Source organism: Trichomycterus rosablanca, chromosome 18 (genome assembly GCF_030014385.1).
Source record: "Trichomycterus rosablanca isolate fTriRos1 chromosome 18, fTriRos1.hap1, whole genome shotgun sequence".
Taxonomy (NCBI): domain Eukaryota; kingdom Metazoa; phylum Chordata; class Actinopteri; order Siluriformes; family Trichomycteridae; genus Trichomycterus; species Trichomycterus rosablanca.
This window is the reverse complement of record NC_086005.1, coordinates 4,483,583-4,500,389: the sequence shown is the minus strand read 5'-3', so window position 1 is coordinate 4,500,389 and position 16,807 is coordinate 4,483,583. Positions and strand designations below refer to the sequence as shown.

At 39.1% G+C, this 16,807-nt stretch overlaps 1 protein-coding gene across 1 annotated transcript; it reads right to left on the bottom strand.

Annotated features, from left to right (window-relative positions):
• Nucleotides 1-268: 268 nt before the first annotated feature.
• On the bottom strand, nucleotides 269-14,253 carry rasgef1bb (RasGEF domain family, member 1Bb). The gene is made up of 14 exons (XM_063014072.1): nucleotides 14,029-14,253; nucleotides 9,845-10,035; nucleotides 9,596-9,718; nucleotides 8,143-8,280; nucleotides 6,288-6,515; nucleotides 4,333-4,407; nucleotides 3,748-3,840; nucleotides 3,403-3,505; nucleotides 3,219-3,298; nucleotides 3,020-3,115; nucleotides 2,056-2,151; nucleotides 1,676-1,799; nucleotides 1,376-1,448; nucleotides 269-683 (listed from the first exon to the last, which is right to left on the bottom strand). The coding sequence occupies exons 2-14, from the start codon at nucleotides 10,025-10,027 to the stop codon at nucleotides 662-664; spliced, it is 1,434 nt and encodes a 477-aa protein (XP_062870142.1). The 5' UTR covers nucleotides 10,028-10,035; nucleotides 14,029-14,253; the 3' UTR covers nucleotides 269-661.
• Between the last annotated feature and the right edge of the window lie 2,554 nt (nucleotides 14,254-16,807).

Genomic DNA, 16,807 nt, shown 5'->3' with positions numbered 1-16,807 from the left:
TATTTTAATTTTTATTTTGTGAATAAGAGATCAGTTGTTGATTTTTAATTCATTTTTTAGAACTTAAAGATGTTTTCACTTCGTCATTATGGGTCATTAGATGAAGATCAATGGGTGGCAATTATGTCTTTTCAAAATGAAACCGAAACCATAATAAAGTACACAAAATGTCAAGGTGTCTGAATTCTTGTGCGGCCCTTTTTTGCCTTTACACACGTTAAAGGTAACACAAGTAAAAAAAAACTGAATAAACACACTCCTAGCATGGTTATGTTAGATCTTTTTTATAAGCAAATATGACTATACACATCAGATCACCAAATACATACAAAAACCTTTACATGACACAATTCACCAATGTAGAAATACATCTCGCAGGTACAAAAATGAAAAGCTTATAGAAGGTAACAGGAGAGGTCATCCAGCGACACACTCTTCATATAAGCATACTTATAATACATTTACTGAGCTTATTCAAATCACTTTACATGAGGTACACAAGATTAATATTTCCTTTAACATAAAGACAAATCTGAGATGAGAATCCAGCCTCATATCATTCAACAGAAGACAAATATATACAAGTTCATATAAACAATAGCTTTATCCGTGTGCAGTGTTTTACTTCATTTAGTTTTCTGCCCGATCCTCAAATCAGCGCTCACATCCTGCTGAGAGACGATCTGCAACACAGAAGGATTCAATATTACCAAAAACGTTACATTTCCAATAAAACAATCAAGACATGGTGCTAACAAATGATAAAACTTGATACTGTAGCTTCAAGTGCATGTCCACGTTATTTCACTCTCAGTCATGTAATCAGACCACAAATCTTTTGTTCAGACTATTGTTTATCAGAGTTTTAATTACGCTCAGGTGGCACAGATCTGTGATTCTGAGGTCTGGTTCGAATCTCAGCACAGACATGATTAGCTAACTAACAAAAAGAAGCAAAAAAAAACAAACAAATAATTTGCTGCTGGACCATGTTTAGCTTTTTTATTGTAAGGATGTCCAGGTCGATGCAATAAAATGTTCACAATGGGGAACAAAAATGCAGCTTCAGAGTTGGAAAAAAAAGTCAGTGTTTACATGTAGCTTAATAATCCAATCATGACTGGACTTGTGCCGTTATCCTGATCATTTAACTGGTCATGTAAACATCATAGCTGCTTTATAACCTATTGAACATGGAACATAATTCTATAATTTCTATTGGTTTTCCATCTTTGTGTAAGTGTAAAATTTAGTGACATGTTTATAAAAGGTCAAAGACACCTGTCAGTGTTTCCCCCTTAAACCACACCCACCACAACCCTGACCAGGAGGAACCAGGCGATGAAAATGCAGTGATTCCAGTGCAAGTTCTTACCTGAGAGAGCGGCGTGTATCTCTCTCCAAGTTGTTCTCTGGTCCTTCGCTCTCATATGAGGCCAACTGCAGCTCTGAAGCACAAAAACAATCAGCAGCATTAATAAACAGCATCAAGTGAACATGCTCAATACACAAAACTGTTATTACACGAGTATATCTTAAACTCATGTCTCTTTTAGGAAATTCTATACAAAAGTAAATACTGCCATAAATAAATACATCTGCTAAAGAGAACTTAATCTGAACTCATGATGACGTGGTGCTTTCTTTAATAGAACAATCAAAAAACAAAACTCACCATCATCTGTAAAGACAGAGACACTGATGAGGTACTGCAGGCATTTTCTGTCCCGTTCAAATGGGCATGTCACCTGTCTCCAGGCCAGAAACTCGCTCACTTGTTTAGCCAACTCCCAGAATTTCTATCATCAAAATAGAACAAAAAGTTTCGTTATTAGGGGGGGAGAGCAGGTTCTGTCACAAAATGGCAATACTGCAGCTACTAAAAATGCATATTATAATGCTGATGTTCTCACGGCAACTACTGCCTGCTTTCTGTCACCATATTATTATATAAACACAAAAAGCTTCTATCCAGCAAGTCATGCTACTGACACTTGTAATCAGATAGTTGCGTCCCTAGAAGCTGTGTGTGTGTGTGTGTTTTGTCAAACGTACCTCAAAGTTGATTTGTCCATTTTGTAGTCGATTAGCACAGCCCTCGTTGAGGAAGTAGATGTCTTTAATGAACAAGCTGAAGAACGGAATAACGATCTAGAAGGAAAATACAGGAACAAGATTAACATTAAAGTTTTAATAAATAAAACAACCTTATCATGAATTGTATTCGTTTCATACTGAGATTTGGTTCATTGTAAATAAATGTTGTATACAAAACTAAACCAAAAAAGGAGTTGTTAGTTGCTGCTCAATTCCCGTCTGTTCGTTTTTTCCTTATTTAACATCCTGATCTGGCCTGTGGTGTCTCTGGTGCCACTTGGAAACCCTAGTATCACCGGGCAGTGATAGCTCAGTGGTTAAGGTACTAGACTAGTAATCAGAAGGTTGCCGGTTCAAGCCCTGCCACCACCAAGTTTAGTCGAAACGTGTTTAGTCATAACTGTAAGTCGCTTTGGATAAAAGCGTCTGCTAAATGCGTCTCCTAAAATGTAAATGTAAATGTAGTAGATGACAGGCATACAAACTGGGCTGAGATACAATGAATCACACGGCACCACACTCACACCTAGAGTGAGCCACACTTCTCACAGACAATGCAGACTAATTTACTGTTCCTTGACCATTCTGCAATTCTTAATTTTGAGCCCTATGCCATTTCGACAGGCCTTATCTCTGTTCTAACTCAAATACTGGGTTTAATATTATTTAATGCTACATGGCATACATTAGCCCATTACCGCTGGGATCCAAGGATTTAAATCCCCAGTGGGGCTGTCGGCCATTTGTTTGTGTCTGAGAAGTTAGGGTGTCTAAGGTACAGCAGTGGACTTGCGTCCATCCTGTCTGGCACTTGTAACTGCATTGCAGCCAGTGATTTCAAGAAAATCTGTCCCACCTTGAGTCTGACCAAGATAAATCGGTGGTAAAACATAAAAATTAAATTTTTATTAAGATTAAATACCTTTTCTCTGGTGGTGTGAGCTGTAGCTGATCTCTGAGTAGCTCCTCTCAGTGCAGTGCGGTAGCTGTAGAAGTTATTGGATGGATCCATTTGATGCTAAAATGATAAAATAAACAAACTTCTGTTAAATCTCTGTTTGTGTGGAAGTGTTATTAATGTTGCTATAGATAAAGATTTGTTTCTTTGGGATGTGTCTTACCTCCAGGATTTCAAACTTGTCCGTGTTGACTTTACCCCAGGTCTTCTTCAGCCTGGACACAGGACACATGTTCATCCCAGCTGATAGATTAAAGAACAGAGGGTTTAATGTCACAATTGTGCTTAATGACACCTTGATTATCATCTAGAACATTTTAAAACTATGTCATCAGGCCTGGACTTACTGATAATAGCCATGAGAGAGTTAAAGTTGCCAATGTTAAAGCATTCTCGCGCTACATCCACGAAGAACTCCAACACACGGGCTCTGTGCTTTTTCTTCATTGGCTGAAAGAGAAACAAACACCAGAGGGCAGTGAGAATCTAGTTACACTACAAGGGAAAAAAACAACAGGAGGGGATTTCTATAAAAAAATCTGGTAATCCCAAATCAGGTGTGAACTCGTTTTGGAAAGCACTTTGCTTAAAGTCCCACCAACTGACTTTAAAAGTACCGTGTTTAACAGTAAATGCTTTATCGACATCCCGTAAGGGTTGTGTTTTCCCCGAACAGTCCTTAATACACCTACCAGGCAGATTTCTGTGGCCACCAGGTAGCTGAGCCGGTTGAACCACTCGACGTATGCCTCGAGGTTACTCACTCTCCTTTTGTTGAAGAAACCCTGAATACAGAAAGAAGTCGCAGTGTTAGGCTGAACAAACAGCTCGCACCAGTTCAAAAGCATGTACACAATTAGTGTTATGTTATTAGGATTTTAACGTCATGTTTTACACACTGTGGTTACATTCATGACAGGACAGATTACTGGTTATACAAGATTAATCAGTTTAAGTATAATGTCAAACACAGTCATGGATAATTTTGTATCTCCAATTCACCTCACTTGCACGTCTTTGGACTGTGGGAGGAAACCGGAGCTCCCAAAAGAACATGCAAAGGACCTGGACCACTCCGCCTGGGAATCAAACCCAGGACCTTCTTGCTTTCTTCCACTGAGCCCAATTAGCGTTTGTCAATTAGTTTGGCTTATCTAGCCACTGATCGTGCTGGGTCATAGGGTTCAAGCAGTTTTTAGGATTCAATGAGTCACATACAACCCATTACACGCTTATTTACACCATCAGAGGTGAAAGTAACTGGGTGAAAGGCCTACCTTGTGGTTATCAGAAAGTCTTTTCTGAGCAAACGCCTGGACAAACTCTTCAGGTCCGATATAGCTGAGTTTCTCCTGCAAACACAGCAATCAGCAAAACATTAAGCACTGATAAAACACCAGTGCTTATTTATTTACTATTACCTGCTTAAATACAATAACGTCATTGTAACGATCTCATTAACGCTCTTTTTATTTCACATGACCTCAGTGAGGCGCTAGATGTTGCCCCGTGCTGAGAAGATAATTAGATGAATCCAAGTGCAGGAGACTTAATAAAGAAACATAAGAGCGACTGGGTGGAGCTAAGAAGAAAAAAAAGCTCCGGAAATGAATAGTGACCACAGAAAGATTAAAAGGTTGTCATGGCAACCATCAGAAGACTACAGAAAATTCCTGGAAACGAAGGAGAGTGAGTCGACCCCCCCTTCCACTCACCGGGTATATTATATATAACATCAGCCATAACATTAAAACCACCTCATTGTTTCTACACTCACTGTCCATATTATCAGCTCCACTTACCATATAGAAGCACTTTGTAGTTCTACAATTACTGACTGTAGTCCATCTGTTGCTCTACATACTTTGTTAGCCCCTTTCATGCTGTTCTTCAATGGTCAGGACCACCACAGAGCAGGTATTATTTAGGTGGTGGATCATTCTCAGCACTGCACTGACATGGTGGTGGTGTGTTAGTGTGTGTTGTGCTGGTATGAGTGGATCAGACACAGCAGCGCTGCTGGAGTTTTTAAATACCGTGTCCACTCACTGTCCACTCTATTAGACACTCCTACCTAGTTGGTCCACCTTGTAGATGTAAAGTCAGAGACGATCGCTCATCTATTGCTGCTGTTTGAGTCGGTCATCTTCTAGACCTTCATCAGTGGTCACAGGACGCTGCCCACGGGGCGCTGTTGGCTGGATATTTTTGGTTGGTGGACTATTCTCAGTCCAGCAGTGACAGTGAGGTGTTTAAAAACTCCATCAGCGCTGCTGTGTCTGATCCACTCATACCAGCACAACACACACTAACACACCACCACCATGTCAGTGTCACTGCAGTGCTGAGAATGATCCACCACCTAAATAATACCTGCTCTGTGGTGGTCCTGTGGGGGGTCCTGACCATTGAAGAACAGCATGAAAGGGGGCTAACAAAGCATGCGGAGAACCAGATGGACTACAGTCAGTAATTGTAGAACTACAAAGTGCTTCTATATGGTAAGTGGAGCTGATAACATGGACAGAGTGTAGAAACAAGGAGGTGGTTTTAATGTTATGGCTGATCGGTATATACTGTATAGTACTGCAATATTAATGTCATGGGACACATTTCCAACTTTGCTATTACAGCTGTGGTCAGTAGTTGTATTACAAAATAAAACTTACTTACTTTTTCATGCTACTATGTGTTGTACAAATATTTAAATAACTTCACAAACAAACCAGTACTTTTATAAATTCTGCAGTACTGTTCATCGTTCACTGTTTGGCCTGAAAACGTTTTGCTTCCTCATCCATTTAAATAATTTACGGTCACAACTAAAATATTTACATTTTTTTCCTCGCTGCCACAGCAGATCTGGAACAGTTTTTATGCCGAATGCCTATCCTGGCACAAATCTCCTATTCCTATCCAGGCTTGGAACTGATATTGGGATATTTTGGCCATCCCCCACCCCCTGACATTATTCAGTTATGTCCATTTGGCCAATGGCACCAGTGAGATTTGAACCCTGGATCCTCAGATCTCAGCAATATTGGGCTAGTGCCAACCTAAGATATTTAGTGTTGTATTTATTTGGCATGGAACTTTTGTGCTGGATTGTGTTCCATGTACAGAAAGTTTTCTAAATCAATCAAACATGAAAATAGACCACAGCATAAATCAGCAATTTTGCTTTCAGGAATGTTTAAAAAGTCATTACGTGGCATTACGTGCACCCACTCACCATTTCGATGTGAGTGAGCTGCTGAGCAAGGATGAATGGGTCATCACACACGTTCAGTATACACTCCTCCCTCCTGACCACGTGCTGCTTAGGCTTCAGGGCACTCGGTTTGTCAGACACAGCTGTTACAGCAGGGCTGGACGTCACCAGTAACTCCTCATACTGTCCCAGAATGGTCAGCTTGCGTAAGAGCCGCTGGATCAGGCGCTGCATGGCCCTCCGAGAGAGCTAAAAGAGAACAGAGAGCACAGGAGTGACGTTAGTTCAAACCTTATGTACTCACATGAACCTTATCCCAGACCTACCAGTGCATATTATTTATACATACTTGTAACCTACTACTACTTGTTTGGCTATCGCCATCATGAACGTAGATAAATGGTAATACAGAAGTTTTATGCAAGAGTGAACTTACATCTGTTTCCTTCATTATTAATCTGGGTTTCTATTAAGTAACACATTAACACATCTTGTATTGATCTAACAGACATTTTTAGGGATGTACAGATTCTATACTGAGATTTTGTAAGTAGATCAGTGTGAGATCAAAGACAAACTGGGACAAAAATGATCCTTAAAAACACACCATACAATTTTCTTTTCATAATCTGGCTGTAGAGTCAGCACAGTTACTGTAGGGCCTTTCGGCTGCCCCTGTATTCAAGGTCGCCACAGTGGATCAATCTGGTCCACATACCTGATTTGCCAATTTGAACCCTCTTATTTTATCTGGGCTTGGGACTGGCAATGAGAGCGCACTGACAAGTGCACCTTTGAATGGCTAGTCTGTTCAGCCACTGCATCCACTCAGACATAGCCGAATGACATAGCAGATAGACAGACATACACATAGATAGATAGATAGATAGATAGATAGATAGATAGATAGATAGATAGATAGATAGATAGATAGATAGATAGATAGATAGATAGATAGATAGATAGATAGATAGATAGACACACAGACAGACAGACAGACAGATAGTCAAACAGATAGATAGATAGATAGATAGATAGATAGATAGATAGATAGATAGATAGATAGATAGATAGATAGATAGATAGATAGACAGACAGATATATAGATAGACAGATAGTCAAACAGATAGATAGATAGATAGATAGATAGATAGATAGATAGATAGATAGATAGATAGATAGATAGATAGATAGATAGATAGACACACAGATAGATAGATAGATAGATAGATAGATAGATAGATAGATAGATAGATAGATAGACAGACATGAGGGAAATTAAGGGTATTTTACTGCTGAAGTTTTTTTCTGGCAAAAATTACTCCCTTTGATAGTTTGCATAGCCAAATTGCCTTCTTATTGCTTTGCATTCACAGTTTTGTATACAAAAACTGGTAAGGAAGAAGAATAGTTTTCAGCAAACACACACTGTATGTGAGAAAAGGATGTTGCTAAAGATCTGATATAACAGCAGGATTGAAACGCTGAACTTTCATTATGTATGAAAACAATAATTCACTGTAGTAACTTAGTTTGCGCGTCTTCAACTCTCGTCAGCAAGAGCAGCTTAAGACTGAATACCTCTCCCACACCCTCACAAAACCTGCCAACATAATCTCCTAACAATAGTGTTGACGCAACAAGATGAACATCTCACCTTGCTCGCTAGGCTCGAACGCACGCATATACATACAGCACGTATGTAGGTATGTTACTTGGCAACCGTTCAATTAAAGACCTTGAATTTGAATACGCAGAAGCGGAATGAAAGGACGATGATGTCTGCAGCTCTGCTGACGCTCAGTGATGGTATAAGTGTGATATCAGAGCTACCGGTCAGTCCGAGATATGCAGAGATAAAAGAGTTGGTGCTGACCTCATCCCCGAAGGCCAGCCGGTGCGTCATCTCCTTAAGGCTGCGCATCATCCGCTCGTCTCTGAAGTCGTATGGAAACGTCTCCGTCCATTCTGTGAGGAGCTGCACAATCTTCGGGGCGATGTCACGAATCCGCTTCTGTCGGATGGGAAGGAGAGAGTTTTAAAGTGTTCCACATTTTTATTCAAAAAAGAAACGTTGATAATCTCAATTAAGTAGAGTGGTCAGACACACTTTAAACCATTTATTTAGTGTATAGACGTGTGTGTGTGTGTGTGTGTGTAATATAGTTTTGTAGGCCTGGTAAATGGGAAAGGAATTAAATGAATATCACATAAGGCCTTACTAAATTATAACTATAGTGCAGACTAAGACTAGGAACATACTCAACAGAAGCACTCACAGCTCACAAGATTGATTTGATATAGAATTGTGTGTCAGGGTATGAGCATTGCAGCGAGGGGCGGTGAAGAATCTGTACATCTTCCTCTATGCTCCGAGTATGAGTGTTTTTATCTTAACCCTTTAATGGTCTCACCAAGAAATATAATATAATAAGACTATACCAACAACAAATATTGAATATTTGTTTCTAGTGCACACAGTGAGCCTCTACCAAACTGTTGAGAGAACAATAATTATGCAACTACCATGGATGATGTTTCAGCTCCAGCTTTAAGTTGACATCTAGGTTAGAAAGGCTGTTTTCTTAAAACCATCCACCAATATTCTTGATGTCAACCAAGCAGTAGATACGACCCAAACAAGATTACTTAAAGATCCATCTGTTTCTCTACATACTTTGTTAGCCCCCTTTCATGCTGTTCTTCAATAGTCAGGACCCCCACAGGACCACCACAGAGCAGGTATTATTTAGGTGGTGGATCATTCTCAGCACTGCAGTGACACTGACATTGTGGTGGTGTGTTAGTGTGTGTTGTGCTGGTATGAGTGGATCAGACACAGCAGCGCTGATGGAGTTTTTAAACACAGACTGAGAATAGTCCACCAACCAAAAATATATCCAGCCAACAGTGCTGAGAACAACCACAACCCAAATAATACCTACTCTGTGGTGGTCCTGACCATTGAAGAACAGGGTGAAAAGAAGGTAAAAGGGTATGAGAGAAACAGATGGACTACAGTCAGTAATTGTAGAATTACAAAGTGCTTCTATATGGTTAGTGGAGCTGATAAAATGGACAGTGAGTGTAGAAACAAGGAGGTGGTTTTAATGTTATGGCTGATACTACATACTACATGATACATACATACTGACATAGAAAGGTCATTTTACTTGAAATTAGAAATGAGTAAAAAATTAACAAAAAATCCTGGGCTTTTATTTAATTTAGTGGACTAGACTGTATTTATGTAAGTGTTATTATATTTACATCACATTTATGCAGCAGACGTGCTTGTGTATGCGAGTCTGGTACATGTTACCACATACCTTATCGATCTGTGGGTCGCCCACCCTGTGGTGCTCCACACACAAGTAACACACTCTGGACATGAGCTCGTACGGATGCAGGAGGAGACGTGAGCTTAGCAGGAAGGTAAATATGTATGACCTCTGAAATAAAGCAAAACAAATCGAGTCGTTAAGACGTGTTAAGACATCTAGTGTTAATGTGGGAGGTGTTAAGTAGCCACGAATTACACACCGACTACTGTGTGAAACTAATAAATAAGTGCTTACATCAGGATAATAGTCCACAGTGGGAACAAGGTGCTGTATTAGAGCCTCGAGTGATCCGGACACAAGGTTATTGTCGTGATAATGCAGGCCTCCATAGCTCTCCTCTACTGGTTTGCACCGGGTGTGACCTCCACCGTAGGGGTTTTGAGGAAACTTGGCTGCGAACGGCGTCGTCTGGGGCATTCTGTGTCCTGGGGAGAAATTTACATCTGTCAATACGCACCGTGGGCTGTCTGGCACTTTTAAGTTTCACCGTTCCCTTAATGGCCCGAGCTTCCTGTACATGCTTTTAACACTGTTGTGGAACTGAAGGCTTCTGGCTGCTTGGATTTAAGGGAATACCTTTGTGTGTTTTTATTTACTGACTTAAACAAAGTTATGCAAAATGTCAAAGATATGATGGTGATGTGATAACTTGTAACCTATAGGTATGCAGATAATCTGTAATGTCTGTAAAGTATGTTGGTGAATTACACAGAGAGAGATCTCAAATTTGATCCAGACTTGATAACATTCCAACATTTAGGCTGTTATTGGTTCAAACACTGAGCCTCAGTATCAGATCGAGACACCTTCACTTTTTACAGTAATGTTCTAGCTGCTGTTGCAAAGCGATCTGGCATAACATTATGACCACCTACTTGTTTCTACACTCACTGTCCATTTTATCAGCTCCACTTACCATATAGGAGCACTTTGTAGTTCTACAATTACTTAATGTAGTCCATCTGTTTCTCTACATACCCTTTTAGCCAGCTTTCACCCTGTTCTTCAATGGTCAGGACCCCCACAGGACCACTACAGAGCAGGTATTATTTGGGTGGTGGATGATTCTCAGCACTGCAGTGACACTGACACGGTGGTGGTGTGTTAGTGTGTGTTGCAGCGCTGCTGTGTCTGATCCACTCATACCACAATAGCACAACACAGGCTAAAAAAGCATGCAGAGAAACAGATGGAGTACAGTCAGTAATTGTAGAACTACAAAGTGCTTCTATATGGTAAGTGGAGCTGATAATATGGACAGTAAGGGTAGAAACAAGGAAGTGGTCATAATGTTATGCCTGATCGGTGTATATAACATGTATATTATTGCTCCTATTGTCTTGATCTCTCTATTTAGACTTCTATATCTGTATATATTGTTTATTAGAATATATACACTACTGCTCCTATAATTATTATTATGCCAGATGCACAATTTGCACACACTTGTTTGAATACTGCATATTGTACATATACACGTTGTACATTCGTCACAGCCTACTTACTTCACTTGTATTGGTATTAGTTCTTTTTTTTTTATCTTGTTCAACTAGTAGAGGCCAATAATTTCCCTCGGGATAAAGTATCTATCTATCTATCTATCTATCTATCTATCTATCTATCTATCTATCTATCTATCTATCTATCTATCTATCTATCTATCTGTTTCAATTAAATACAGAAAAAGCTTTGCATTTGCTGTGGTATAGATTCTACAATCTGTTCAAAACATTCTTTGAATATGAATGCAGTATTATATTTAGATCTGTGACATGTAGCACTAATCATTATAGGATGGTAAATATCGACCATAAAGGGATGCACATGGTCAGCAACATTTCTCAGATAAGCACTTAAACAATGCTTGATTGGTATCGGGAGTCCAATGTGTGCCAACCACTATCCTAAGTTGTTGACACAAGCTAGGCTGGGTTCAGTTTTTTTTCCAATCTTCAGCTGTGCGGTGGAATCCTCGAAGCTTAATGTTCGACCTGCTGTTAATTCTGAAATGTGGTTCTGCTCAGCACGGTTGTAAGAAGTGGTAATTTCAGTAACCATAGCCTTCCTGTTAGTTTAAATAAGCCACTGTTTACTGGATGCTTTTAATTATTATCTAACTGGATAATTAACAAGCAAGTGTTTCTAATAAAGTGGCCAGTGAGTGTACGCTTCTTATGCTGTAAACAGAGATTAGGCTGAGGGAATTGAGACTAAAAAAGAAACCAAATTTTAATACACATTTGGCTCCCTGTATGAACAGGCTACACTTAAACATGTTGCCAATTTCCTTAAAACCTGACCCACACCCTTCCTAATACTTTTCTCTTAATCATTAACCCGACAGTCGCCTTAACACAGTGCTTGGTGTAGTAAAACCATTTCACAACCAAATACCTGCTGAGCCCACATTCATTAATCTGTATTTCCAGTTGAGTTAAGCAAGACTTACAACATCAACAGTGCAAACATCATTAATCTACCAAAATTCTGCTTTTCTATCAGTGATTAGCTCTGTAATATGACAGTAATAAAACACACTAACAAGCTGCAAGTAAAGCAAGAAGGAAAAGAAGTGATAACAACAAGGACAGGTGGCAGGCAGGCAGGCGAAACACTCCTCCTGTAATGACTGACTGACTAATTTATCCGGTGTGGCTGGAAATCAAAACCAGCAGAACAGGTTTATGAGCAAAAACAAGTTCAAAACAACATGGCTGAACTCTTATCAAAACAAACTACTGATACAAAGAGTTCACGACTTCACGGCTACGTGTTCCCCTACGTGTGGTCTTTGGTCGCCAAACCTTAGCACTCATTATGAATCATTATGTAGGTTATAAAAATGCCTTTTAATGTGATAACATTAGATTTGTAGGGGCAAGCTGTAGCCTAGTGGTACTTGTACTGGACTAGTAACCAGAAGGTCGCTGGTTCAAGCCCCACCACTGCCAGATTGATGCTGTTGGGCCCTTGAGCAAGGCCCTTAACCCTCAATTGCTCAGACTGTATACTGTAACTGTAATGTAAGTTTTGGATAAAGGTGTCTGATAAACGTAAATGTAAATTTTGGTACATAGTCCAACAAAGGCTCAAACTCTTTTTATTCCCAGTTATATGGGTAGACTTTGAGAAAACTATTCTTTAATTTGTAGCATTTATATAATCTATATCTGCATAAAACAGACAGCTTTTGTAGTGTCATTTGATGTCATATATGTATGCTGTATCCATATTATAACATCCTTATTTTAATTTGATAGGATGTCTGTACATACATCACATACTGGAAGTAAAAACATCTGAATTCATATTCAGTGTTATAAATGATCCCAGCTGAGACTGTTTACTTGTTTACTTCCTTAATGAGGATGAAATACCTGTTGATAAATTGAGTATATATCAAATATCATTAATAAAGCTTTTTATTTGTATAATAGCGTGTTTAATTTTCTAGGATGTCTACATGCATACATCTTGTGTTTGGATGCATGCTTTACAGTATTATTATATTGTTATTATAGTAGTTACAACTGAGTGTCCTGATTACCTCTGAGGATGCTAAAAAGACCCATTTAGGATAATAAATGCCAAATGTGTCTGGTGTACATGTACATGTGATATATTATGTGTTTCAGATTTATATAAAGCACACATCATACATAGGGTGCATGCTTTAAACATGTTAATGTATGCAAATACTGCAGTGTACGTGTTTACCTGCAAGGATCCTTTAAATATTATATGTGCTGCATGTGGTGGTTATATCTGCATTATAACAGGGTGTATTTAATTGTATATCGTGTTCCGAAGCACACACCTAATATTTAATGTGTAAAGAGATTGGTCCCATTGGTCACAACTTGACTGTTTACTGTTTACACCTCATGTAATGATATGTTATAAATATAATACTACCAGAAATATTACATAATAATGTAGGATATTGTAATTAATGTATGTGCCAGATATTGTGGTTGTATTTGCACTTTAACCTGTTTTAATTCATTTTATAAAGCTGAGATGCAGCTTCTGGTAACTTCTCAGGTGCATGCTTCCAAGTCATTGGCACTGATCATGTGACCAATTGCAATAAATACCCTATTAAAATAAAAAGACAATAAAAAGCAACTTATGATTTAACTTTAGAAACTGTTTGTAGTTGAATACTTTTGAGATTTTTAATGGAATTAAACTGCACATCACACTCCCTAGTATGACCTCTGGTATCACATGGGTTAATCTCTAAGCAACCTAATGGTCCACCTTTACTGAACATTATGCATCACAATAAACACACTGTAAAACACATTAATACTCCTACAACTACTTTATAACTCAGTTCACATCATAATAAGTAATGCTGAATTATATAACATCCTTTAAACAGTAATTATAGAAGTTTAAAGACAGAAACTCACCACCACACTGATTCAGCAGTGGCTGAAAATCCTCAATTGAAGCTTTTAAACTGAATAAAAGACAAAATCCCAGCAGCTCCAATAAAAGCACAAGAACTCTTCACTTTGTTTTAAATCCCCACTTAGATTAACAGAAAGAAAACAGCTGAATGATGTGTTTTATATACGTTTTGAAACTTAAACGCGGTGTTCGGTAAGTCCCATTGTTCAGACTCGGAGCTGAAAGTATTCAGTTTCAGACCACAGGAGCAACTGCGGGAAGCATTAAGAGCAGACCGGGAAACCACGCCCCGCCCATGGTGCCGGAGCTGACCAATCAGAAAGCGGTAAACACATTCGGCGCTATTTCATTGGTCAACTCGACGTCCATCATCGTTCAAAACACTAAAGTGGGAGTTTGAAGAAGAAGATGGGTGCTGTTTTTGGCACAAGTGTCCATTTTCATAAGACATTTTGTCCAGTTCATTTGTCCAGTTTCCATGTCCAGTTTACAAAACAGCCCAGGGGGCAGTACGGTTGCTCAGTGGGTAGCACCGTCGCCTCACAGCAAGAAGGTCCGGGGTTCGATCCCCAGGTAGGGAGGTCCGGGTCCTTTCTGTGTGCAGTTTGCATGTTCTCCCCGTGTCTGCGTGGGTTTCCTCCGAGTGCTCCGGTTTCCTCCCACAGTCCAAAGACAAGTGCAAGTGAGGTGAACTGTAGATACGTAATTGTTCATGACTTGTGCAAATTGTAAAAACTGCATGACAGAATGTAAACATGTCCATTGCTTTGATGAACCTATCTATCCTGTGGGTTAATGTGGACAAATGAAACAAACTACATTCTTACAACATTGGCTCTTCCAGAAGGCCACTTTTATGTTCACCAATCTATAACATCGGAGATTCAAGCTGTCATTAAGCATGTTAATTTTATGTGTCAAAATGGCAAAAATAATGACATTTAATGAATCTAACTTTTTTGGGTTCAGGTAAGACAACAGCTAAGTAATGATTGCATGAATGTGGCAGCACGGTGGCTAAGTGGGTAGCACCGTCGCCTCACAGCAAGAAGGTCCGGGGTTCGATCCCCAGGTAGGGAGGTCCGGGTCCTTTCTGTGTGCAGTTTGCATGTTCTCCCCGTGTCTGCGTGTGTTTCCTCCGGGTGCTCCGGTTTCCTCCCACAGTCCAAAGACGTGCAAGTGAGGGGAACTGGAGATACAAAATATTGTGTAACGAGTAACTACCGTTTCTGTCATGAATGTAACCAAAGTGTGTAAAACGTGACGTTAAAATCCTAATACAAAACAAAATAGCCCATTAGCACTCCAATTGTTTTACACATAATTTCTCCTTATTACAATGTAATAAACACTTCCTACACTTTTAAAGACCGGAATTTTGTATATGCCAAAGCGACTTACAATCATGACATGATACAATCCAAGCAATTTATAGACAAGAGACTTGCATAAGTGCCCAACAGTAAAGAAACTTTGCAATGGTGGGGGGCTTGTTCCGGAGAATTTCCATCCCTAGGTTGTACCTCAAGAGCCACCACTCTTGTCTTAAATTCTTAGCATAAATAAAGATTATGTCAATATTAACATCATACTTTGGGGACTTACCTTACAGTCTCAAGCACCACCTCTCATTATACCTGAGCCATGCAAGTACAATACATTGAAAAGCTAATTTCAAAAACTGCTTGACAGAATGTAAACATGTCCATTGCTTTGATTCCATTTGACACATTGCTTTGATGAACCTATCTATCCTGTGGGTTAGTGCTGACAAATGAAACAAACTACATTCTGACAACGTTGGCTTTTTCAGAAAGCCACTTCTCCAAAACGTTGTGTTCACCAGTCAATAGAATATCAGATGTAACTGCATTTTATGCACATCTAACAATATCAGTTAACATGCTTCTATATAAAGTTAGGATGAAGACTAGCAGATAACAATATTGTTTATTGGAGCTAAAGATAGGTAAGTTAGCTAAGCTTAATGCTAGGCAAAGATTAGAGGTGAGTAGTAACATTATGGTTTTATTGGTATATTTACTAACTTTGTTTCCGAAGTAGTTCCACAGCTAACCTGTGTTAAGAGTCATGTCCTTATGCATTGCTATTTTGGCCTGCAGAGGGAGCACGGAGGCACAGATGATTGATGTGTCAGTTTCTCTTGATTGACAATCACCTGCAACTCATAACCATCAATTTACTTCATGTGGAAGTTCTTCTATATATTTTAGATTTACCATCTTTTCTGTCTGCCAAACCTGCTTTTCTCTAAAACCGTGATACTGGACCATTCGGTCAAGTCTGTGTCCTCTGTCTCAAGTCTTCTGTTGAAGTGAAATTCCAGCATACTACAGTTTTTTAAGAGTTTTTAAACTGGGACTTTTTCTTTTCAGTGAGCTATTCTTAGCTTGACTAGCAAATAGCTGAAAAGCGCAATGATAAAAAACAAATAACTTGCATTAACATTGTTATTATGACATGCTGAAGAAGCAAAATATAATGTTGCAAGACGGGTTTGTCAAGACCTGACCTTTGAGTTTGAGTCTTAGTGATGCCACTGGCTTGGCAGCAAGGGATGGATGCCTCTGTTTACATCAACCTTTCAAAACATGCAGAAGGTGGTTTGTCTGCACTGAGCTGTATAACCAGCAAATCACTGATATGATTAAAATGTAAATCATAATATTAATATTACAATGTCATATCAACATCTTAGTGGTAGTGGTCACATGAAAATTGGTTTTGTTGTGTAACACAGTATATTTAACTTGTTTT

Bases quoted from the DNA above. Each gene is read 5' to 3' on its own strand.
- rasgef1bb (XM_063014072.1), bottom strand. From the start codon at position 10,027: ATGCCCCAGACGACGCCGTTCGCAGCCAAGTTTCCTCAAAACCCCTAC. The intron at 6,516-8,142 runs GTCAGCACCAAC...GTTCTCTTTTAG, and splicing joins GGCTGGCCTTCGGGGATGAG to CTCTCTCGGAGGGCCATGCA. The intron at 3,299-3,402 runs GTAAGTCCAGGC...TTAATCTATCAG, and splicing joins CTCTCTCATGGCTATTATCA to CTGGGATGAACATGTGTCCT.